General features: G+C 34.0%; 1 protein-coding gene across 2 annotated transcripts in view; it reads right to left on the bottom strand.

The window, feature by feature from the left end:
* Positions 1–1,707: 1,707 nt before the first annotated feature.
* RYK (receptor like tyrosine kinase) overlaps positions 1,708–24,576 on the bottom strand; it is a 78,032-nt gene continuing 55,163 nt past the window's right edge. For both annotated transcript variants that reach the window (XM_016140216.2, XM_036218793.1), the window contains exons 11-15: positions 21,813–21,945; positions 20,508–20,617; positions 20,196–20,355; positions 3,925–4,061; positions 1,708–2,998 (exon numbers count right to left, since the gene is read on the bottom strand). In XM_016140216.2, the coding sequence (XP_015995702.2) occupies positions 2,887–2,998; positions 3,925–4,061; positions 20,196–20,355; positions 20,508–20,617; positions 21,813–21,945 (652 nt within the window). In that variant the 3' untranslated portion in view covers positions 1,708–2,886. The remainder of the gene's footprint in view (positions 2,999–3,924; positions 4,062–20,195; positions 20,356–20,507; positions 20,618–21,812; positions 21,946–24,576) is intronic.

The raw sequence follows: 24,576 nt of genomic DNA, 5'->3' as shown, positions 1-24,576 counted from the left end.
TGTTACCTTTAAAACATATCTCCCATCTGCCCCTTCCAATCTCTTACACTACCCAAATTGGTCTCAAACCACTATCTTTTCTTTCCCAAACTATGCAACAGTTTTCTAATGTCCCATTACTTCTATTCAATGCCTCCCTACCATCCAATCTTCACAAAAGAGCTGGCATAACCTTTTCTAAATGACAAATCAGATCGTCACTCTGTCATTGAGTAAAATTCTATTGTATTTAGAATAAAATATGTGTCCCATGACTTATCTGTTCCTGTGTCTCCCAAATCTCATGTGGAACCCTCTCTTCCCCAACTACGTTCTAGCCACACGGCCTCTGTTTTCTTCCAGCAGCAGCAGCTGGAGGATAAACAACAAGGGCTGAGCCTGGAGGCCAGTTTCTTCCTGCTTTAAAATCTCTGCAGTTATGTCCCTTCTGCCCTTTAGCTTCTCATAGCTGGCTTATTGTCATTCAGATCTCAGCTGAAATGCCACCTGCTCAGAGAAGCCTGAGCATCTAAAGTTATTCTCTATGATACCACTTTGTATTTTTTTCATAGGTCTTACTAAAATCTTATGCTCATTATTTGCTTCTCCTAACCAGAATATAAGACCTTAAAAAGCAGGAACCCTATCTTCCTTATTCCCTGCATATATTAAGAGCCAAATATACATATGGTAGGCACTCAATAAATATAAACTGAATGAGTAGCCCAATATTCCTTGCTTCTATAAATATTCTTATAGTAGGCATGTTATAAGAAAGGACAATATAATACAGCTTTCAGTCGCTGTATTATATTTCGGTATATAATATCACATCAGTGCTTTGTTAATTGGCTTCCGTCCTATAAAAATAATATTTCTGCAAAATCTTCTCAAAAATGTTCACAATCTACAACAAAACAACTGTAAGAATATCAGCCATGAAATTCTTATAACTGCTCTTTGCTTCCCATGTCGACAACTCTAAGTAGTTCGGCAAGAAAACTCTTACTTGAATTCTTAAGCCAGCTATTAAAACAAATATACATAAATAAAACAGCTTACAAACACAAAAAGGTAAGGTTAAAGCCACCACACATCCCAGCTGAGAGTCCCCTCTTACTACTTGCTAATTTGGGGTAGAAGTCAGACATCAGTACTTTTTCTTTTCAACTGATCTTATATATAGAACTGTGATTTCTAAACAATGCACTAACTTGCACACACAAAATGCACTGAATGTTGGATGGGATGCAAGAGTTGAACCACTCTATGTGAATAATACCTCGGTTAGTGCTAAATAATATTAGTGACTGAATGTCTTCTAAGATTGCAGGTTGTGAACAAAAACATCTATTAACTCACAGTTCAAAGAGCTTTTAAAAATCCAGCCATTCAGGGGGCTGAGTACTTCATAAAACCAAAGAATCAGTGTTAATAATGGTACATAGAAACATCATGCTCTTGGTCTGCTTGTGGCAGAACATGTACTGTGTGAGCTATTTTCCCAGGATTTATAAAGCTTCTTTAATAACAACAAAAAGTCTCCAACTGCTACACATCCTCCTTTGTACACCTGTGAGGACAGGAGTGGAGGCCAGCACCTTCAGACCTAGCTATTTAGGAGGCCCATTCAACTATGCCTTAGACCAACTATAACCAAGCATAAATACATACATTCCCTAATTTAATAGCTTTGGAGAAAAGTTTCAGGGGTGTAATACTTCCTTGTAATAATAAACCAACTTTTTATTAGAACCTTGAGATTGAGTAGAGTTAGCTGTAATTGTGTTAGGGGCTAGACGCCTGAGCAAAACACTCTTGAAATAAAACATAGTATGTAGCTGTTGCATATTCAAAGACTTATCAGACACAACCCAATCATTCATTACGAACAATATTTTCAATAGTTATAATATAAAACAAATCCTTTAATTTTCCAAGTGTTTTAAAAAAACAATTTTATACTTAAGCCAGCCTTGAAGATAAGCACAAAATTTACCACTTTACATTTTTAACCCACAATAACTCAGGCACCCACTCTGTGCGTAGCACTATTCTAGGTGCAACAAAAGGGATTCTTAACCTTAGAAATATAATTTTACTTTTTGAAATTGTATTATCATCTTTTCCAGAGAGTAAAAATAAATAAAATCATCAGTTTACTATTCACCTGCTCCAAACCCACTTCTAGTTCATAGAAAAGTTAATTTTTGCCAAATTTAAGATGTTTCAATAAACTCAGCTCCTACTTCCCCAAAATAAAAAAGCAGAACTCCTTTTCATTAAAAAATAAAAATAAGAAAGAAACAATTTTCCACAAAAGGGCAGTTTCTATTTCTAATAAGTATTTTTTTAATTTCTTTTTTTACTCTAGCTTTTCTTCCTCCAATATTGCCTTTTCTCTCAGGCAAACCAGATGTCTTTTTATGCTGTTTTTTTTTTCTTTTCCTAAGAAAAAGTAACGCATCTTGAAGATAAACCATTCCCAAGACTAGTGATATTTTTGAAGCTTTAAAGGTGAATCACCTACATTACCTTGATAAAGTCAAAAAATAAAAAGCAGATAGCTATTCCAAACATCTGTGTTTAAACAATTTTAAAAACTGTTTATTTATTTTGTAAGAATGTATCCCAAGTCCAAAGTAATTATGTTTTTAAAAATTTTTGGCCAAAAAATTTACAAAAAACCTTTTCAGTTCATCCTAATAAAACTGATATCTAAAAAATATTCCACATTATTAAGTCTGTCTTAAAAAGTTCAGATTCTAAAGCATTTCTAAGGCACGGTGTTCTGGAAGACAAATGTGCTTCTGCTGGTGTTGCATGAAGAATGAAGTGTCCGTGACGGGCTCCAAGCGAGCCCTGACAGGCACCTTCCCTGGATGCTGTGGGACTGTGAGAGGAGAGTCAAACATAGGCCCCCAGGGCTGCATGAAACTCTGTGAGACACTGTACCAGCTGCTGGAACTTGGGCCTCTCCTCCGGATCTAAGGCCCAGCAACAAGCCATCACAGCAAATCTGCAGTGACAAAAATGGAAAATTTGGCTAGTGACGATATAGTGCGCCTAACCTTTTTGTTAATTCGATTCCAGTTATTTTTTCTGTCTAAATGTGGGCATGGAGAGGATGACATATTAAAAATCAATCAATATTACTATCTGTTGGCAGTTCTAAAATGAAAAGAAGCTAAAGTAAGTTACCTGGATTTTACATATGGATTTCAATTCTTTGCGAGAGCATATGAAAATATATGAGCAAATACAGAGATTTCATGTAAATACCTGTGTTTTCCTGTTTAAATTCTGACAGAAAAAACTTAGAGGAAAAGGAAGCTTTATCTCAGCTCTAAGAACACTGGATGCACTGTAAAATCAATGTGAAAGCGGCCACCTTGCCACAATGTAGAAACCTTCAAGGGATTCTGGAACTGAAACTATACTTACCTGTGTAGTCCATCACCCCTAACTAGCCTCCTGCCCACTGCAACTCTATTATATGGGAAGATCAGCTATGTGATGAAACCAGAAAACAGGACTATCTCACTTGCTAGCCTAGAACATCTTCCTCATGTATCAACTGACACCAACTGGCAAGGCAAGTGACAATAAAAAAGGCTTTTTATAACTAAGTATGTCCTTAAGGTTCTTTAAGTAAAAAATCAGGTCCTCATTCTATACAGAATAACCCACATAATATTCAGTGTTTTCTCACTAAGTGCATTAGTCTCTTGGATTAAACACTACAAAAGTCCTAATGTCAAATGCATTAAAGAGTGAATGAGTCTGGCTGACTTTGCGGTTCTCTACATGAGTCTAATTTAAGTCCAAAGAGTTATTATTCTCAAAATGGAAGTCTCTGGATGAATATGGATGCCTCCTCTTTTTCTGTTATCCCAACATTGTGAAAGAAATGAAACTCATGTCTTTAAGCTCAGAAAAACTTACAGTTCATCAGGACAGTTGATTGGCTGGGCTATTCGGTAACCATCTTTCAGGTACGCAGCCATCTCAAAGGGGTCAATGTCCACATAGGGCGTTTGGCCCAGAGTCATGAGCTCCCACAGTGTCACTCCGAAGGCCCACTGAGGAGATAAGCAGTAACACAAAGAGGAGATATTTAAAACAGTTGCCAGAGTGCTGATGCCTGTGGCTAGGTATGGACCAAAAATAGAAGATCGATCAACTCTTAAGTAAGGCAAAATATTACCTACAAAAAGAAGTCAATCATATCCAGTTTATCTTGCTAGAACAGAAAAAAAAAAACATTCTAATGAATGTATCTTTTAATGTGAATATCATTACTGTATATTCTAAGGTAATCAGATCCATTGAATTGTTTTTACTGTTGATTACAAGCCCCGCCACCCCAAACTGTCAATTATAGATTTTCCTAATATAAATATAGTTTGTTATTTTAAATGCTATAGCTCATATGAATTGAGAAGTAGAAATGAATATAACTTTCGCTTAATTGGGGGGAAGAGCAACCTAAACAAGTAAAATATGCAAATTATGTAAAATATAAGACAACATAGATTTTTACGGTATTCAAATAATTTAAATTAAGTGAAAGTCTGAAAAAAAAAATCTTTCAACCTTGCTTGAGTAATAAAACATCAGATTTATTCAAAATGAATATGTGAACTACTGGTAGGAGTAGAAATCACAAGCAGTAGCAACAGTGCTCATTGCTCAACCATGCTACACCGGGGATCCTGGGGAGTGTGTGGAGGGCACGTGATGTGTCTGCAGAGATGCTGCCATGTGGTCAGGAAGGACTCAGAGTTGTGAATCCAAGTGATCTGCTGCCACCTGTAAATCTTGAGGTCAGAAACGAGGATCACAGGAGGATACATGAGTATCATGCCATTGTGTTTATGAGTCCTTTCAAGTTCTAGACATTTTGCATCCTTTATCTCATTTTACTTTCACAACAAATCTGTGAGGATCATTGGCAGCATGGTTTTACAGGTGAGGAAACTGAGGCTCAGAGAAGTAACTTGCCTCCAAAAAACATTTTTGGAGTAAAGAAGGAAAAAATAGAAAAAAAGAAAAAGAAAAAAAACACGAGCCAAAAACACGTTTACAAAACCTAAGCATAATGCATTAAATTTTAAGTTAACTCTTTTTCCTTTTTCTTTTTTTTAATTAAGTTTATCGGGATAACATTAGTTAATACAATCATATAATTTTCAGGTGTACATTATCATTTACATCTGTATATTCTATTGTGTGTTTACCACCCAAAGTCCAGTTACTATTTTTTAATAATAAAATCCAGGAATACTATCTAAAAGATTTTTTAAGTCATATTAATGAATAGCTTCCTTTTCAATCATAATCTATGCAAACAAGAAAACAATGGAATGATATCTTTTAAGATATTTTAAAAACTGTCAATGAAGAACACTATACCAAACAAAAATATACTTCAAAAATGAAGGAAAATAGTTTTTTAGAAAAACCAAAGCTACACAAGCAGATCTACACTGCAAGACACATGAGGGCAGTTCTTCGCATGGGCAGAAAAAATATCAAATGGAAATTTAGACCTACGCAAAGAATAAAGAGTGTTGAAAACATGAGTAACAAGTAGGTACTTTTTCTCCATTTTAAAATTTCCTTAATAGATTATTTAAAGCAAAAACAGCAACAATATATTGTAGGGTTTATAATATATAGAGGAGTAAACTATAGCACTAAGGGGGGAAATGGGATGAGTGCAAATATTATATTGTAAGTTGCTTACATTAAAGATGAAGTGGTATAATATAATTTGAAAATATAAGATGTACACTGTAAACCTCAGAACTGGTTTCTCAACCTCAGCCCTACTGATACTTGTGGGATGGATGTTCTTTTTTGTAAGAAGTTGTCTGGCGCATTGTAGGATGTTCAGCATCATCCCCAGACTCCATCCACTAGATGCCCCAAGTTGTGATAAGTGGAAAGGACTCCAGATATTGCTGAATGTCCCCTGGAAGATGGAGGGGAGGGGGACAGGGGGCAGCAAAATTGTTCCTAGTTGAGAACCAGTAAGCTAGAAGGATCAAAGAAAATAGAAAGATGCAAAATACCAATATTAGGAATGAAAGAGGGAACATCACTACAGATCCTATAGACATCAAAACATGTTACAAACAACTTTATGCCCATAAATTTAATAACTTAGATGAAATGAACAAATTCCCTGAAATACACAAATTACCAAAGCAGACATAAGAACAAACAGAAACTCTTTATAGTCCTATATCTATTAAAGAAATGTTCAAAATTAAAAATCTTTCCACAAAAAGAACTCTACATCCAAACAGTTTCACTGGATGTATTCTATCAAATTTGAAAAAAATAATGCAAATCTGTACTAGTTTTCTAGGACTGCCATAACAAAGTACCACAAACTGAGTGACTTAAACAACAGAATTTACTTTTTCATAGTTCTGCAAATTAGAAGCCCAAAATCAAGGTGTCAGCATGGCTATGGGCCCTCTGAAGCCTGTGAGGGAGCATCCTTCTTTGCGTACTCCCAGGTTCTGGTGGTTTGCTGGTGATCTCTGGTGCTCCTTTTTTTTTGCAGCTACATTTCAATCTCTGCCTGTTTTCACATGACGTTCTCCCTTTGAATATCTGTGTCTCTTCTTACAGGGATACTAGTCATATTGAATTAAAGTCTGCCCTAAATGAGTGTGACCTCATCTTAACATTACATCTGCAATGACCCTATTTCCAAATAAGGTCACATTCTGAGGTGCTGGGGGTTAGGATTTCAACCTATTTGGAGTAGGGGAGAGACAACAATTCGGTCCACAACACAATCCTACATACACTCTTCCAGAAAGCAGGGGAGGAGGGAACACTTCCTAATTTATTTTGAGGCATTCTCTTAAATATGAAAACCAGAGTTCAGCCTTTGGGAACTTACTATCCTTTTCATTAACAGTGACCATCAGGGTGGAGGCCTGTGCTTTTTTTCTTTTTTTTTGGAGTGGAGGGAAGGGGGACAGGGAACAGATGGAGATGGATGTATAGTTTTTAAATCTCCATAGAGACAGAGCCTACTGGAATTTCCCTCAAACCTCTTGGTTTAAGGGGCATATCCTATTCCACTTAAAAATAGAAAAATGATGTCAAATTAATGAGTTAAAGGAAGCTGCCTGCTTACATACAGGTATTTGTCTATCATAAAACCTTACTATGAACTTTTAATACTGACAGTGATTAGTAAAATAAACATAATGCTTAATTTTTTAAATTTCCATAGGGAAGGAAGTTCACTACACAGAACAGAGCCCAAAGAAGTCAAACTGGCTAGAAAGGTGTTCCCACCTCTTCTTCATGAGATGAGATGTGTCTGTTCTTATTCACTGACTGTGGCAGCAGCGGTGGAGAAGGGATTATCAACCCAAACAAGACTCTGGAGGAAGAAACAACAGGAACTGGGAACGAGTTGACACTACCACTTTGTACACAGGGTAACTCCATCCAATGACAAAGAAGGGACATTCTAACATCTTCGGACTGATAGGGACTTTCACAGTAATGCTGGTGGTATCTGAGCTCTGGCATGGACACAGGTACTATAACAGTACAAGTATAAGCTAACTAAAAATTACTTCACATTGTTTCGTCCACATTATCATCACTGAACATTCGCCTAAGGTTCTCATATTACAAATTGCAAATGCTAATAAAACGCCAAAATAGAACAATAAAACCAAAGGGTACACTGCAGTTTCATTTCCTTAAATAAGCCAACAAAAGTGATTAATTACATGTTGGCTCACGAACTCTTTAAAAAAAAATCAAGACCAATAGCACACAGATGATTTGTGGAAAACTTGCTCTCTAAATTAGTCTTCTGATAACTGAACCATTTAAAATTTAGACAGACTTATTTTATAATTTCCTTTTGTTTGACATTGTTGGAAAGGGGGCAATAAGAAGGTCAAGCTGTTTTTTCCAGAGTTTTATAAAACGCTGCTGCTATGTCCATTTAAAGAATATTTAGAGAATAACAATGTTCTTCTATTTATCTTCTTTTTTCCCCACCTTCTTGAAATATAGGATATAAACATTTTTTTCACTAACAACAAATACTGATGTGACTTGCCAAAAACTATATAAATTAAATTCTTTTAAAATCTTTTATGCGATGTTAACTAATGTTGGGTCTTTTAAAATATTTCCATTCTGTTACTTCAGGAAATCAGAAAGCAAGGCTGACCTCAGTAGACTACAAATGCTGAGAAAAAAATTTCTGTCCAATTCTAAATGATCTCATCTGAACACAGTAAAAGCATAATCAAGTGTCAGTATTAGCATTAGTCTTTAATGATAATACTAGAAACCTAACAGCCTTTTCTCACATGGAAATTGGTTGAGATGAACAAAGTGCAATTAATTTAACCTGGGCAAGTGCTTTCAAGCTTAACTAATGAGAACAATCACCTACAGTGTTTGTTAAAGCACACATTTCCCAGTCCTATCCTGAAAGATCTGAAGCCTGGAACATAATATTTTTAACAAGAGTCCTAGATCTTAAAATCCAGCAAATTTAGGAACTAGTCTTAGATATATTAGCAGTGGTGGTAAGATAGCAAGGGCAGTTTTTATTTTTATTGTAGTATGGCTAATGTACAATAAACAGCACATAAAATGTTCAATTTTATAAGTTCTGACATGTGTATACACATCTGAAACCACTGCCACTATCAAATAAAAATATTCATCATTTCTGAAAGATTCTCCCTATTCTAATCCTTTCTTTCTACTCCTACCATCTCCAAGTATCCATTAATCTTTATATCACCATAAAGTTTCATTTTCTATAATTTTATAAATGAAATCAAATTGTACATTTTTTTTAACCTAGCTTCTTTGATTCAGAATAATTATTCTGAGATTCATCCATGACGCAGCATGTATGGGCTGTTCACCTCTTTTCACTGCTGAATAGTAGTCTATTGCATGAATATAGTCATTTGTTTATCCATTTACCTGTTGATGGACATTTCCAGGTTCAGCTACTAAAAATAAAGCTGCTGTGAACATTTGTGTACACATACTGGTAAGAGCACATTTAGGAGCAAAACGACTGGCTATCACACATATATTTAACTTTTTAAGTACTGCCAAGTTGTTTGCCAAAGTGAATATACCATGTTAGACTTCCACTAGCAGTGTAACAGAGTTATGGCTCCTCCATATCCTTGCAATCTTTTCCATTTAGTCATATTAATGGGTATGTAATGGTATTTTATTATGGTTTTGGTTTGCATTTTCCTAATGATTAATATTTATCATATTTTCATGTGCTTATTTGCCATTCAACAGACACTGGTGAAGTGTCTGTTCAAATATTTTACCCATTTTTATACTGAGTTGCTTTTTTCACTGTTTTGAGAGTTCTTTATAGATTCTGCATATATGTCCTTTATCAGATATATGATTTGCAAATTTTATCTCCAACTGTGACTTGTCTTTTCATTCTCTTAAAACTGTATTTCAAACAGATCTTGATTTGGTGTCTTATCTAAGACATCTTTGTTTAATCCAAAGTCCTAAGATTTTCTTCCATGTTCTCTTACAGAAGTTTTATAGTTTTAGATTTTACATTTAGGTCTATTTGAGTTAACTTTTGTATATGGAGCAAAGGATGATCTAAGTTCATTTTCTGTAGCTGGAAATTCAATTGCTCTAGGACTGGGTATTTAAAAGATAGTCCTTTGCATTTTGTTGCAAGTTAGTTATTCATACATATGTGGGTCAATTTTTAGATATTGTTATTCTGTTCCACTCATCTATCTTAATGCTAACATCACAGTCTTGATTACTATCATTTGAAATCAGACCTCCAACTTTGTTCTTTTTTCAAAGCTGTTTTGGCTATTCCAGGTCCTCAGCATTTTCATATTAATTTTACAATCAATCTGTAAATTTCTACCAAAAAATTTAAAAGCCTGCAAAGATTTTCTTTGGGACTGTGTTGAATCTACAGATCAACTTGAAGAGACAATCTTAATGTTGAGTTTTCTGACCAGTGAACAAAGTACACTCTCCATTTATATAGGTCTTGAATTTCTCTCAACGGTGTTTTATAGCTTTCACTGTTTAGGTCTTCACCTTTTTTGTCAGATATATTTCTAAGAATTTCATTTTTTTGATGCTTTTGTTTTTACAAAACGTTGATTTCTGATTTTTCATTATTAGTGTATAGAAATACAACTGATTGTTGTACATTGATCTTGTAATCTGTAATCTTTCTAAATTCATGTGTTAGTTCCAGTAGCTATTTTGTACATCACATTGGCTTTTCTTCATAAATGAGTATGCCATCTATGAAGTTACTTTTTTCTATCCAATCTTTCTATTTATCTCCTTTTCTTGCCTTAGGGCACTAGCTGGAACCTTGAGTACAATACTGATGAGAAGTGGTAAAAGTGGACACCCTTTGTTTCTCTTGTTAAGTAAAAAGAATTCAGTCTTTCAGCATTAAGTATGATTTCAGCTTTAAGTTTTGTTTTTTTGTAGCTTCCCTTTGTATGATGAAGTTCTCTTCTAGACTGCTGCAAATGTTTATTATGAATGAATTTTGAATTTTCTTCTAATATTTTTTCTGCACCTATTAAGATGATCATATGGCTTTTCTTGTTCAGTATGTTAATACAGTACATTGCTCTGTTAGATTTTCAAGTGGTAAAACTTGCATTCTAGGAATAAAGCCTATGTGGTCGTATTATTTTTAAAATACATTTTTGGATTCTTTTGCTAAAGTTTTGGTTAAAATTTTTGCATCTATGATCATGAGGGAAAATGAGTTGATCTTTGATATTGTTTCAGGTAATGCTGACCTTAATAGAATGAATCAGAAAGTATTCTTTCCTCAATTTTCTAATAGAGATTGTATAGAGTTTGTATTATTTCTTCCTGAAATGTTTGGAGGTATTCATCAGTTGCCCTTGAATTCACTGTGTACCTAGAGTTTTCTTTTGGGGCAGGTTGTTAACTAAAAATTCAATTTCTTTGAAAGATATAAGGCTATTCTGATTATCCTTGAGTGAGCTTTGAAAGGTCTTATCTTCCAAAGAATTTGTCCATTTCACCTAAGTGTCTGAATTTATTAGGAATATTACTTAATATCCACGAGAATCTGTAATATCACCTCTCATTAATTATAATATTTATAACTTTTCTTTTTTTCTGATTAGTCTAGCGAGATATTTATCATAAATGATATTTTTGAAGAATTAAGCATTGGTTTTTACTGATTTTCTCTCATTTTTCTCTTTCATGTTTCACTGATTTCTGTCTAATCTTTATTTCCTTTCATCTACTTTCTTGGGGTTTAATTTGTTCCTTTTCTAGTTTCTTAAGATGAAAATTAAGGTCACTAATTTAAGAATTTTATTTTCTAATATTGATGTTTAATAGTATATATGCCCCCCTTGTGCTGCATCCCAAAACTTTTGAAGTGTTTTTTTTATTTTCATTCAAATCTAAATACTAACACGTGGGTTATCTGGAAGTGTATTATTTAGTTTCTAAATGTTTGAGGATTTTATAGATTCCTATTTATGATTTCCAAATTAATTACATTGTGTTCACGAAACCCTTCTTAGTGCATATTCCATGTGGACTTAAAAAAATATGCATTCTACTGTTGTTGGATGGAGTGTTCTGTAACTATTAATTATATCAAGTTGTTTCTGATACTGTCATTCAACTTACTGATTTTCTATCTATTTGATCAATTATGGAAAGAAGGGCACTGAAATGTGTTCAATTATTTTTTAAAGAGATTTAAATAATAAGAAAAACAAGCTTATATATTTTACTCATGTAGTTATAATTTCTAGTGCTCTTTGTCTCTTGGTATAGATCCATATTTCCATCTGGTATCAAAACGATTTCCTTTTAACATTTCTTGTCATGTGGATCTGCTGGTTATGAATTCTTTCAGCTTTCATATTTCTGAAAAAGTTTATTTCTCCTTCATTCTGAAAAGATATTTTTGCTGGATATAGAATTCTATGTTCACAGATTTTTTCTTACAGTACTTTAAAGATGTTGCTTCACTGTCTTCTCCCTTGCTTCTTTTTTCTTTTTTTTTTTTCTGTCTGCTTTTAAGATTGTCTCTTCACTCTAGTTTTGACCAATTTTATTATAATGTGCTGTGGTTTAGTTTCTTCAGGCTTCCTGTGTCTGGGCTTTGTTGAGTTCTTAAATCTGTGGATTTTTAGTTTTCACCAAATTTGAAAACATTTCAGTCATTATTTCTTCATCATTCTTTCTGTCAACCCCATCCCTACTTATGCCTTTGGGGACCCAAATTACACATATACTCAGCAAATTGAAGCTGTCCAACAGAGCAATGAGAGATCCTTCTTCAAGCATTTTCTGTACCATCTCTATCTCTTGCTTTACTCCTATCTCAGGAAAGAGGTATACTTCCTTTGCGCCAAAATTATACTTTTGCCTGAGCCTATTCACCCATCATCTCTTGGACCGCCTCTCCAATTACCACACACCCAATCTCTTTCTCTCCATTGTTTCCCTGGCCTAAAAACTAACCAAACAATCCAATATAATAAAATAATACACAAAAATGAAAAATAGAGAGCCTCCCTTGATCCCGCCATCTCATCAAGCTATATGATCCTTTCACTACTCTTCATAGCCGAACTTCAAAGTATAATCTACTTATTGCCACCACCTCCCACATAGCACTTGACACTATCTATCTTTAATGATTTACAAAACCTGCTTGTTCAAAAGCCCAAAGATTTCCTCATTCTTTCTGACCACTGAAGATACATTCACAGACTAGAATATCTTTGAAATGATGTCCTTCCTTTGCCTCTATGACACAGCATTCTCTGGCTTCTCCTCCTATCTTTCTGTTTTCTTTCTTTCTTTTCTCACTGAAAATAAACATTCCCGACTCCCTACTCTCTATATTCACTACCTCTGAGATCAAATGCTCTCGTGCTCATTCAATCACCACTTTTAGAAAGTTGATTTCTAATTTCTAATATTCTGTTTTTATGCTTTCTCAGAATTCCAGACCCACATTTTTACCCAGCAGTATCCTAAACATGCCCCACATCAAATTAATCATGTTTTCCCCAAACCAGATAGTCTACCTACTATCCTCAATCGTGCTGCATCTTCACAGTGACTTAGGGTTTATTGCAAAAGTTGAAATAAAAGTACAAATCAAAGACTGCACTGAAGTTTTCAAATATGGGCCCTAGGTAAAAAGGTAGAGAAAGATATCTATGCAATATGTGTAATAGTTAAGGGTGCAGGGGGTCCTCAGGTCACAAAGGTGAATTAATAAATCATTTACTCAAATAACAACCGTGGTCAAGAGAACACGGTTCTCTGATGTGAAGTCTGTGGGAGTGAGACAAGGAGAAATGTGAGGATTCAGCATGGAAACAGGAGAAGAGGACAGTATGAGGCCATTCAACATTCTTTTACATAGGCAAGAACATAGCTCTCCAAGGATAAGACTGGCACTACTGGCTGCAAATGTTCCTAAAAATAAATGACCAAAAAGGCAGAGATATGTACATCGACTTCTATTTTGTTACTATGGAACATCTGCTAAAGAAAAACAAATAAGGTAGACTTCCCATTGCCCATTCTGGGAAGAAAGACTTGTCACTAAATACATAAGGCAATGTGTGATAGGTGCTATTAGGTAGGTACGAAATTCTCTGGGGAGCCAAAGACGACATAAACCAAAAGTCATAAAAGTACCTGGTGAGTTTGGACCCAGCAGGATTACAGATTGACTGAAATGCAGAATACAAAGAAATATACAGTGGAAGATATGAAGCTAAAAAGGAAGGATAAAGCAAGGAACAACAAGTTCTGAAACCAGGATCTTTCTTTACCAACTCCCTTTAGTTAAGACTTCATTTTGAAGATTAAACTATCATGCAGAGGTAGTCTTAGCAGTGGAAGCTTAAGTTCACTGAACTTACTAACTAATCAATTTTCACAAGTTTTCAAAACTGACATTCCACTATGCACAAGGTATATACTCTGTTAGTATAAATTCCTTCCTAAATATCCAATTTAAAAGATTTTATTATTCTATACACTTTAATTTTTCAGATACATATTTTTGAGGCCTTTTCAATAACCATAACTGAAATATACATCTATATAATTATTCATAATGATAAGAATTTTAAAAGTTTTACTATTTAAATTTTAAGATCCAATTAATAAATTTATTATTAAAGGGGTCCTTTTAACAATTCTTCAATGTTAACTGTTATCTAAAGATCTTAATATTCCTCTAGATTTATTACTGTGACAAATATTCTTATTCCAACCAAATATATCCAGATGACTGTATATAAAATGTGCTGATTATATCAGGTATCAAATTTCAATTTAAAAAGTAACTCAATTTCAAAAAATCATCTAATTTAGGCACTGAATAGCATACATGACTGAAAAGAGACCACTTCTGCTATGACTCTATCCTAGAATCTGTGAGTATAAGACAGAAGAGCCAATACTGAGTGTCTACCAGGCCGTCACACATATGCTAGTTATGGCACTTTCCTCCACTGTACCAGATGCTAAGACAGTGTTCCACCAGAACACTGGGTCTATTTGAAGGGAATGTTAAATAGAAAGAGAGGGCAGGGCAGTTTATCAAATCACTTAAGAAAAATATTTATTCTTAGGGAGAGCCAAATACAGAAAACACATCAAAAGTAACTACTCTTGAGTAGATAATGACAGCCAAATGGTCACTTCTGAAAATATGTTAATTGCTCCTAAAGTAAATCCATTTATTCCTCATTCCCAGGAAATATTAAGACTATTTTTAAAATACTATTAAATAAAACTAAACATCTTATTAAACTTTACATTTTTATTTCCTAATATCTGAATGACAGTCACCTCTCCAGCTTTTTTTCTCAATGTCTTCATGTTAACTCCTCTTAATGCAAATTAAACATTTAAATAATAAGTCTAAGATTGCTGATATGTAAAATCTGCAACTATAATGAGAAAAAATATTGGGAATCTAAGTATTATTCTAAAATTAATAATGAAGAGAATATAAAGTTTTCTATAATTTTAAAAATAATAAGCATTTTCTAAAAATTACAGCTTTCTCTTTGATACTACAGTAGTTCAGAAGATCATTCTTTATGGATATGTTATAAATCTGAGATTCTCCTGCTCAAGTTTGCTCAGCATGTGGCAATAACTTTCCATGACACTGGGCAAACAGGAGTAATAAGCAGCATTCTGCTATAGATCTAATTATCTGGATAACTTTACAGATTTCCCTCCTTCTATGTGATGTTTAATATGCACAAAATAAGTAATGTAAAGGCACAAGGAACACATTTTAATTTGTCCTTCACCCTAAAAACTGTTCAAATACCTTAAAGGATCTCCTCATGGCCACAAAGCACAATGATAAGATTAGTATGAAAATCATTTCCTTGACTTGTTTTTCTCAAGAAAATGCTTTTTAAAAAACAATGTAATACCATAAAGACGAGAAAACCACCAAGAAATTCTTAATTGCATTTAGTCTCAATACAAGGTAGTCTCTTAACAGCAGAATTATGTTAGCTACTATAATTAGCTATATAATTCAAACGAGATATAAATCGAAAAATTATTTTCAAATAAAGGAAAAGTCACCCAAAAAACCTATGCTGGTATTCACATTCGATGAAAACAGAGTAAAAACAATATCCAGAAATTCTTAAGAATGCCCATGATGACGTCACTTCTTAAAATAATATTAGAGATTTATAACTAGTCAAATCTAGTTGTGCGTATTTCCTAAGTTCAACAGTTAAAAGCTGATATTAACATTATAAGAATCTTGACATACTGAAATACTGACTCTTTCCATTAAAAATTGTGGAAAACACAACCCAGAGATACAGTGTATTATTTATAAGATGGAAAATACTAATGTATTTCCAAACAAATCATGCAGAGTTTTTAACTATAAAAAATTGCAAAAATGTTAAAGGTCTTTTAAAGGATAAAGAAAATGTCACCACCAATGCACCCATGGCAGTAATAAATTTGTTAGGTGTAAGTTACATTTATATCTAAAAAACATATTTTACATGTGTAGAGACTCTGGTGGGAGTCAGGTTATATTACTTGTTTTGCATATGACTCTGCGTGAAGTTTTCCAGCCCAAAAGTAGAATATTAGTACAGCTTTTAAACTCTCAACTCCATTCATTAAGAAAAAGTGAGAACAGAGAAAAATGATTATCCATACACATTTTTCCTTTTGAATTATAATTTTTAAAATTTATTTTTAACTGTAGTTGACATACAATATTATGTTAATTTCAGGTGTACGACACAGTGATTCAACATTTATATACTTTACAAAGTGATCACCACAATAAGTCTAGTAACCATCTGTCACTGCACATAGTTATTACATTACTGACTCTATTCTATGCTGTACTTTATGTCCCTGTGACGTACTTGATAACTAGAAGTTTGTACTTTTTAATCCCCTACCCCTTTTCCACCCATCCTCCCATCACCTCTCCCCTCTGGCAAACACCAGTTTGCTCTCTATATCTGAGTTTGTTTCTATTTTGTTTGTTCATCTGTTTCACATTTTCAATTCAAATGTTAAAAAGCAATCTCTAGCGTTTGTGCTTTAACATTAGAATTCAAAAAATATTCAATCCCACAAAACTGAAAGGCAGGATTTTTACACTAATAGCCACATCATAGTCATAGGAAACAGACTTTCAATCTCAATTATCCAAGGCAAAGATATTTAGAGGGGGAGATGATGATTGATAGATGGATGAATGGATGGATAGAATGTTTACATAAATGAATTTATAAGAACCTAAAGAAGAAAAATCTGAACAATTTAGAAGTTAACCATGATAAATGAGTATTCGATGAGTATTCTGACCATCATTTCCTAAGTACAGCTCAGAAGAATTTGGGTCACACAGACATTCAAGTAAGTGTGCCAAAACATACAAAAAGTAATTATGATTTTAAAGTAATTTTCCTGTTAAGTTGCTCATCATTAAGTTCACGGTGATTTTCTTTTAAATAAAGCTGTCAAATTATTAAGCAGTAATAAAATATTTGGCATGGCTGCATTTTGATATAAAATATGGGAACCCTTGCAAAATTTATAGAACACCATAACCATAAAAATAACTAATTTTAAGTGTGATTTTGAAATATTTGCTTAACTGAAACATGTATCCTCAACATAGCCTTTACCAGCTAATACAGAGCAGTATACCCAGCTGAAGAAATGTAAATAACAATGCATAAAGATGTTTTATTAACTACAGTCTCATTGGATGAAAGTGTATTATTGAATTTAATTTTTACTCTGGAGTTCCTGTGATATATTAGATCATAAATGTTATAAAAATAGTTCATATTAGATTATTGCTTAAGTATACAGTGGAATGACTGTATAAAAATGAACAAAAACATTAAATGAAGCATGCATATTTGGGGGGCTCCTATTGTGCGAGCAAACAGCACTACTGGCCATCCTGCATACCTCTCTGAAATATCAGCTGGCAATACTCCTTTCTGTAAGACAATAATCAAACAATCTCCAATCTCTTGAAGTTACATGGCATACTTGTAGACTGTCATTTAAGAAATACCTTCTATTTTCTGCCCATTTGACTAGTTTTGGGTTCACCACAATTGCCACCTAATTTCTGCTAAAGGCAACTATGCTATTCATTTCATTGAATAATAAAATCATGAATATTTTAAATCAATCATTAGAAAAAATGTTAACATCCCAAACAGATGAGAGAATTAACCTTTTAAATTAACTCTAAAATGAGATTTTCAAAGAAAACAGTAAGGAAAGTTTCTCTTTTCTACATTCAAAAATGTTCTACTAAAGGCATAGATCTGAAAACCATACACACCTCTAATTCACCTGAAACTGTGTTTCAAAAATATGTTCTAAAATCAAAGTTAAACCCATTTTTCCCCCATGAAAACAGCTCTGCTTAATATAGAAACTGGTAAGGAATTCCAGCTACAATCCAGAACTTCTGAATAAAGATTTAGCAATCCTAAAACAAGCACCTTATCAAACAGTACGATTGGTCTTTACTGTCATTCAACAGTGTCTGTCTGTGTTGGCCTAAAATCAAACTCTACTTTCCTTTTTCATACTATTTGAGAAAAATCAAAGACAAAAAGAAACCCCTCCCCACCTAATCCCAGTTTTTTTAAGATAACCATTAAAACTGTGTAAGTTGCTTTGCTTATTTGTACTGTTTTACATGAAATTTTAACTTCCTGACATTAATGTTAGAGAATTTTTATTTTATTATCAAAGCTCTGAAAAAACGGACAAGGCCTAGTTCCCCACTTCTATATAGGCTCAGTATCTAAGAGTCTGGATGTATTTCCCCCACTCTCCACCCATCCTCTAACATACCCCATATCTCTGGCTGGGAAAGGTTATGGCAACATAAAGCAAGTTTCCATCCACTGTTCACCTCTGCAGTTGTTCGTGAAGCAAAGCATCCCTTCTCATCATCACTCATATTTACTCTGCCCATCTACAAGTGTCAAATAAGTTCCTTTTTTCAGATAGTTGATTTTAAATTAACTTAAAGTACTTTGAAGATATGCACGATAAAAGACTTTAATAGAAAAAGTCAAAAAATAATGTAAGTAAATTGTTCATCTATATCAAGTGAACACTTGGTATGTAAAAATGACACAAAATATCAAATAGCTAACCTAGCTTATGAAAAAGAAAAATAAATGTAATTAGATTTTAATTAATGAGAGAATTTCTCCCCTTATCAAAATTACCAATCTTATTTCAAGGACTGCATATTTAAAAAATCAGTTTTTCAACAAGAAAATCTTAACTAATTTCGATTATTGAGTGTAGTAAGTTGAATGCAGGCCCTAAAGATATGCTCATATCAGAATCCCAGAAACTTGCAAATATTATTTTATTTGACAAAAGGTGTGATTAAGTTAAGGATCTCGAAAACAGACACTTATCCTGGATTATGGAAGTGGGTCCTAAATGCAATCATGTGTATCATAAAAGAGAGGGAGATCTGAGAGGCAAACACATGCAGTTTCAAGAAGGTAACATGAATATAGAGCAGGGAGAGATGCAGCCACAAGCCAAAAAATGCCAACAGTCACCAGAAGCTGGAAGAGGCAAGGAACATTTTCCTTTTAGAGCCTCTAGAGGAAGCACAACTCTGCCTACATCTTGGATTTCAAACATTTGGCTTCTAGAATTCAAATGTGAGAAAATCAATCTCTGTTGTTTTAAACCACCAAGTTTGTTGTAATTTGTCACAGGACACTAATACACTGAGGGAAAGAGTATATTAATGAGTAATTCTGAAAGCATACAAACTTAGAAAAAAAAGAACTCTATTATAAAGACACAAGATACAATGACACAGTAACCCCAATTTTTACAGTTGTAACTCTGAAGCAAATTATTAAGATTTCACATATAACACTAATAGATATCATTGAGTGATTATACAGGGGGGGCCTCATCAGCAGATGTTTTACCTAATCTCTAAATATTCAGCTACAAAAATAATAAAGTGCAGCATGCAAGATCAGACTAAAAGACAAAAGAAATTAAAAACAATTAAAAATACCTGCAAAATACCCACGAGGATATGTGACTTCTGAAACTATTTCATTATGTGATAAGCTCAAGAGGGTGGAACCACCCAGAAACTGACAAGAAGGAAGCATGACATCTGGGAGTTATAAATTTCACAGGCCCTAATACTTAGAAGAGGTCATTTTAAAAAAAGAAAACAATTTTTATGATCTGGCAACTACCTGGTCATTCTGAGACTTAAATAAGAAAAGAAAAATAATAAAATACTCTACTCCCTTGAAGCCTAAACACTGCCACCTTTAAAAGTGGGATAGTGTCTAGCCACGTCATAGTATTAATAGTGTCCTGTTTCACAGGGTTACATTAATAATGAAATGAGATTACACACAGTAATGGGCCAGTTCAGATCACAGCTTCACTCTAAACTGGCTGACTGGGAGCTAACTACACTTGCTTTCTCAGTGAAAAAATGTAGGGACTAGTTACTAGATTTTAACCAAAATAGAAAAACATCTTAAAACAGAAAATCTCATTTCTATTTTTCGAAATCCAGGGGTACCAGCACTTACCACATCACTAGCACTGGAGAACTCATTATTAACCAGACTTTCCAGAGCCATCCATCGAACTGGCCTGTTTTCATTGTCCCCCAGACAGTGATAGTCCATGGGAAACAAGTCCCTGGAGAGGGCATTGTCTGTGATCTTAACTTGAAGTGTATCATCAATGCTGAAAAGTAAACATAAACATCAAATGCAATCAGAGTATTTAAAAATATGGATCGTGGTTACTCTTAAATACAACACAATTCCCACTGTAACTCCTGGAAAAAAAACAAATCCAGGAAGCCCTAATGATAATGATGAGCCCATGGTACCTACACACAGTTCCTAGCAGCCAGGTCTTTGTGAATGACTTCCCTTCTGGCCAGATAGCTCATTCCACAGGCAATCTGAATAGCCATGTGTACCAAGTCTTGTTGAGAAATTGCCTGTGGTAACAGAAAAATGAATGTTTGTAGTTAGCATAAAAATTATGATGGCAGCCTCTTATTTTCTTTCACAATCCTACTCCATCCCAAAATATTCCTTTATACCTACACACTGAGTGTTAAGAAACTACTTTTAAACAATATGTTCCCATAGCTCCCTGTACTTACTATATTCTACAGTCCTTACCATTCTATAATTTACCATTTAATTCTCTCATGTTAAGTATATCTCCCCAACACCCAGCATATATAATAGCTGCTCATACATATTTGTTCGATGCGGAATTCACAAAGTAGTATTTCAAATGTTTATTATTCAATAACTAGGTTCTTTTCTTTTAAAATAGTTTTTATTAGATTATCCCCTGGGGACCATTTTCAAAATAATACAAGTTTATAGTTCTCTCTACTGATATGTTCCTCTGGAGCCAGTATTGTGGACCAAGAAATTAAATTCTTCCCCAGGTGATGCTGGTGGGTTGCAGCCTCAAACCACTTCTTAGGAATCCTGGCTTTAATCCTATCAATTTATGCATTTCATACTTATAAAGCCAAATATTCAATGTGGCCTTTGAATACATTTTCTCCTAGCAACTGTAGTTAAGTACATTATTATAAATCCTAAAACCAACTAATGGGGCTACAAGATACAGCAGCAACAAAACACCCACTAGGCTTTACCACTACTGCCAACAAAATGTGTTTGGAATGTGACCAAATGCTTCACAGTGATCTGCACAAGCAATGAAAAGAAAGGATCTCTTAGATAACTGACATCTTACAGCCAAGCTTATAGTCATCAGCAGCTTTTAGTATAATATGGACCAAATGGCTCTGAATGTGGACTAAATAGGTCTATTTCCACTTCTAGGGGGGAAATCTAGTATAAATGCCTTCATAGAATTCTCAGAAAAACTGAGATGGTGTTACAGAGTGTTTGAGGTGATAATGAATAAAATACACAATGGCTATACAAGGAAAATCTTTCAGCATCAGCAAAGAGTAACGCTTCAGACAGGAATCATACACCATCTTCCTCTAAACCAACAGTTTATAAATATCCTCTGGTTCACTTTGAGTTTCTTTTTGTAGGCCTTTGAACAGTTTATATTTAAGAATGTTAACATCTGCTTTCAAAGATAATATCAGAATCTACTGGTAACTAACAACTGGTATTTGGGCAAATTTTTCTCACCTGAGGATTATTGGCCTCCACTAATTTGCACTGCCGTAAAAACAATTTAAGATTCCCCCAATTCATGTAAGGCAATATCACCATGGGCTTTTCTCCTTCTTCTATACACACATGAGTAATAGGAAGAAGATTTCTATAAAATAATAGGAAATCAGGAGAAAGACAAGTGAAATCTAAAACCTCAGGGGCTTATTTTTAATAAAAAGCAGTAAGATAAAGATAATCTAAAATAAAACAAGAAAATCTCAAACATACTTAAAAACGTGACTATCACTAAAAATGTAGAATTAAAAATGCTCGTTTAGACTAAACTTTAATGTTTCCTATATATGTACTTTCTTGATTGGGGAAAATTATAAACTCAGTTATATCCTATGGACTGGATTCTCTAAAGGCATACTCTAATCACAATAAATCTATACTCTAAAGGATAATCAGAGACATCTAAACAATGACTTGACCATAAGCATGTTATAATAATATCCCACGTTGTCCATCACTATACTTAAAAAAAAAAAAATGCAGATTATGGACAAGAATATGATAATCAAGAAGGCCTCTAAGAGAATGAATTTGCCAAAAAAGCCAATAAGTCCTGATATGGTCAAATGGGATTTGGAATACAATTTCCAAATCTTAAAATTATCATTTATTGTCTGTGTGATCATCTCTCTTGGCCTTAGTTTCCATACCTCTAACATGGAAATCCTACCAACCATAAAGTGTTGCCATGATGTGCAAATAAAGCTAAGCATGTGGTAAACAACTCTGTTCCTTTTAAAATTTCTATGGCACACATACGTACATTTCATCCTACTGCTTAATGACACCCCTTCTATTGGTATTTTGAAATAACTCTGAATATTTCCCAAGGTTATACAACTTTTTACATAATTATCTCTTCTTCACTAAGCTGAAAATTCCTAGAAGGCAAAAACATGGACTCATATTTTTAAACCCAATGCCTTGTATTCTGTACCACAGAAAACAAGCATTTAATAAATATTTGATAAACACACAAATAACAAAGCTTTAAAAACATTTGTATTCCTTAACAGTATATTCTGCTTCTAAGAATATTTAATAAGGAAAAAGAAGCACGACATGAACAAGGACAGTTAATGCAATAAATAGCAAAAAGCTGCAAACAACTTAAAAGTCCAAAAGGAAGTAAAGAGGACACCTAAAAAATAAGCAAGTATGTATCAATTAAATGGTAACAAATAGATGTTAAGAGAATTTGAGTAAAAGCTGATCTTATAGGAATACAAGATACAAAATTCACATGTTTGCAGGATGATTATAATTATGGAAAGGGAAAAAATTCTGCACAGAAATATGTCAAGAGTTTAAGATCTGTTGTCTTTGAGTTGTGGGACTTTGGATCATGTCTACCTTCTGTATTTCCTGAACTGTTTCAGTTGTGCGTGTATCTGTTACTGTTATGAAACCACCGTCACACAAGTCACACAATTCTGGCCTAATAGCGCAGAAGAAAAGGCTGTGGTCTCCCCTGGTGCTGTGTGGAAGTTACTAACAAGGAAGGCACTGACCCTGAGGAGAAAATGAGGACTCAGAGAGCCTGAGAGTAGCAACGATTAGTCTCATTTCGCAAGGAGGAAACCTATGCAGAAAGAGAGGTTAGGTAATATGTCAAAGATGAATAGCAGGTACATAAAGAAAAGAGTTCAAATCTTTATCTGATTCTAAAACGCTTATGCTTTCCCCAGGAAAACTGGACATTTCCTTCCAGGGGAGCAAGAGGGAGTACAGAAATGATGACAGAGTTTCTTTTCACACTAAAACGGCAATACCAAGTTTGCACTCAGGATTAAATGAGCACACCATGGTTTCAGGAGTAATGTGAAGAGTTACTCAAGCTCTTTAACTGCCCCCCTCCTCCCCCCCCCCCCGCCATCCAATTATTTCTCTGCTCTTTTCCTTATGACTGCAATTCACTGAGTAAAATTTAAGGCACAGTAAGTTTGCTAAATGAGATCTGTTTATTCTCTTAACGAAGGATTCAAATCTCTCTGGGAGAGGTAACAAATGACTACTCTTCATTCTGCACATTTTATAAAGGAAAGGTGGAAGGTTTAGGGTCTATAAGAGTGGATGAGAGCAGAAGCAGATGCTGTAGAAAAGAACAAGACAGAGGAAGGGTAGATTCTGTGGGAACTTGAGACAAGAACTGCATCCAGCTCTCAGTCTTGCTGAGTGTGCTTGCAGAGTCAGAGCTATAGGGCATAAGAAGTGCCTGCCATCAGGCACCCTTGAGGCGATGACGACAAACTACAAGTCGAAATAGCTAAAGAATATTATATTATGAAGTATTTCTGTAATTAAAAAAGCCTGATAGCCATCTTATATACAGCTATTTTAACTTGTAATAAAAAAATATTCTCACAAATTACAGTAGAAAAAAGAGTAAAAAGAATTTAAAAATATTTAAAAATATTTCAACACTTTACAACTCTTAATCATAGAATGCTAAAACATGAAGTAAATATGTTTTTACATGTGGAATTACATCATATAATTAGTTTTAAAAAAGATAAAATCTAAAACCAAGTCATTTCTTGCTAAATATATTTTGTTTTCCTGATAAATTCTATAATATGATCATTGAAGATCAGTATTTCATTTTTATCCCTCATGCCTAGCAGAGTTCCAAGTATAAAATGGGCACTTAATTTGAATGAAAGAATGAAAAAATTCATACACACAGCTCTGAGTAGTCTAGTCATCGGGGGCCAAAAAAGAA

This window comes from Rousettus aegyptiacus, unplaced genomic scaffold (genome assembly GCF_014176215.1).
Source record: "Rousettus aegyptiacus isolate mRouAeg1 unplaced genomic scaffold, mRouAeg1.p scaffold_m13_p_4, whole genome shotgun sequence".
In the NCBI taxonomy this organism is placed as follows: domain Eukaryota; kingdom Metazoa; phylum Chordata; class Mammalia; order Chiroptera; family Pteropodidae; genus Rousettus; species Rousettus aegyptiacus.
The sequence above is the reverse complement of the archived record's forward strand: the minus strand, read 5'-3'. Positions and strand labels throughout refer to the sequence as shown.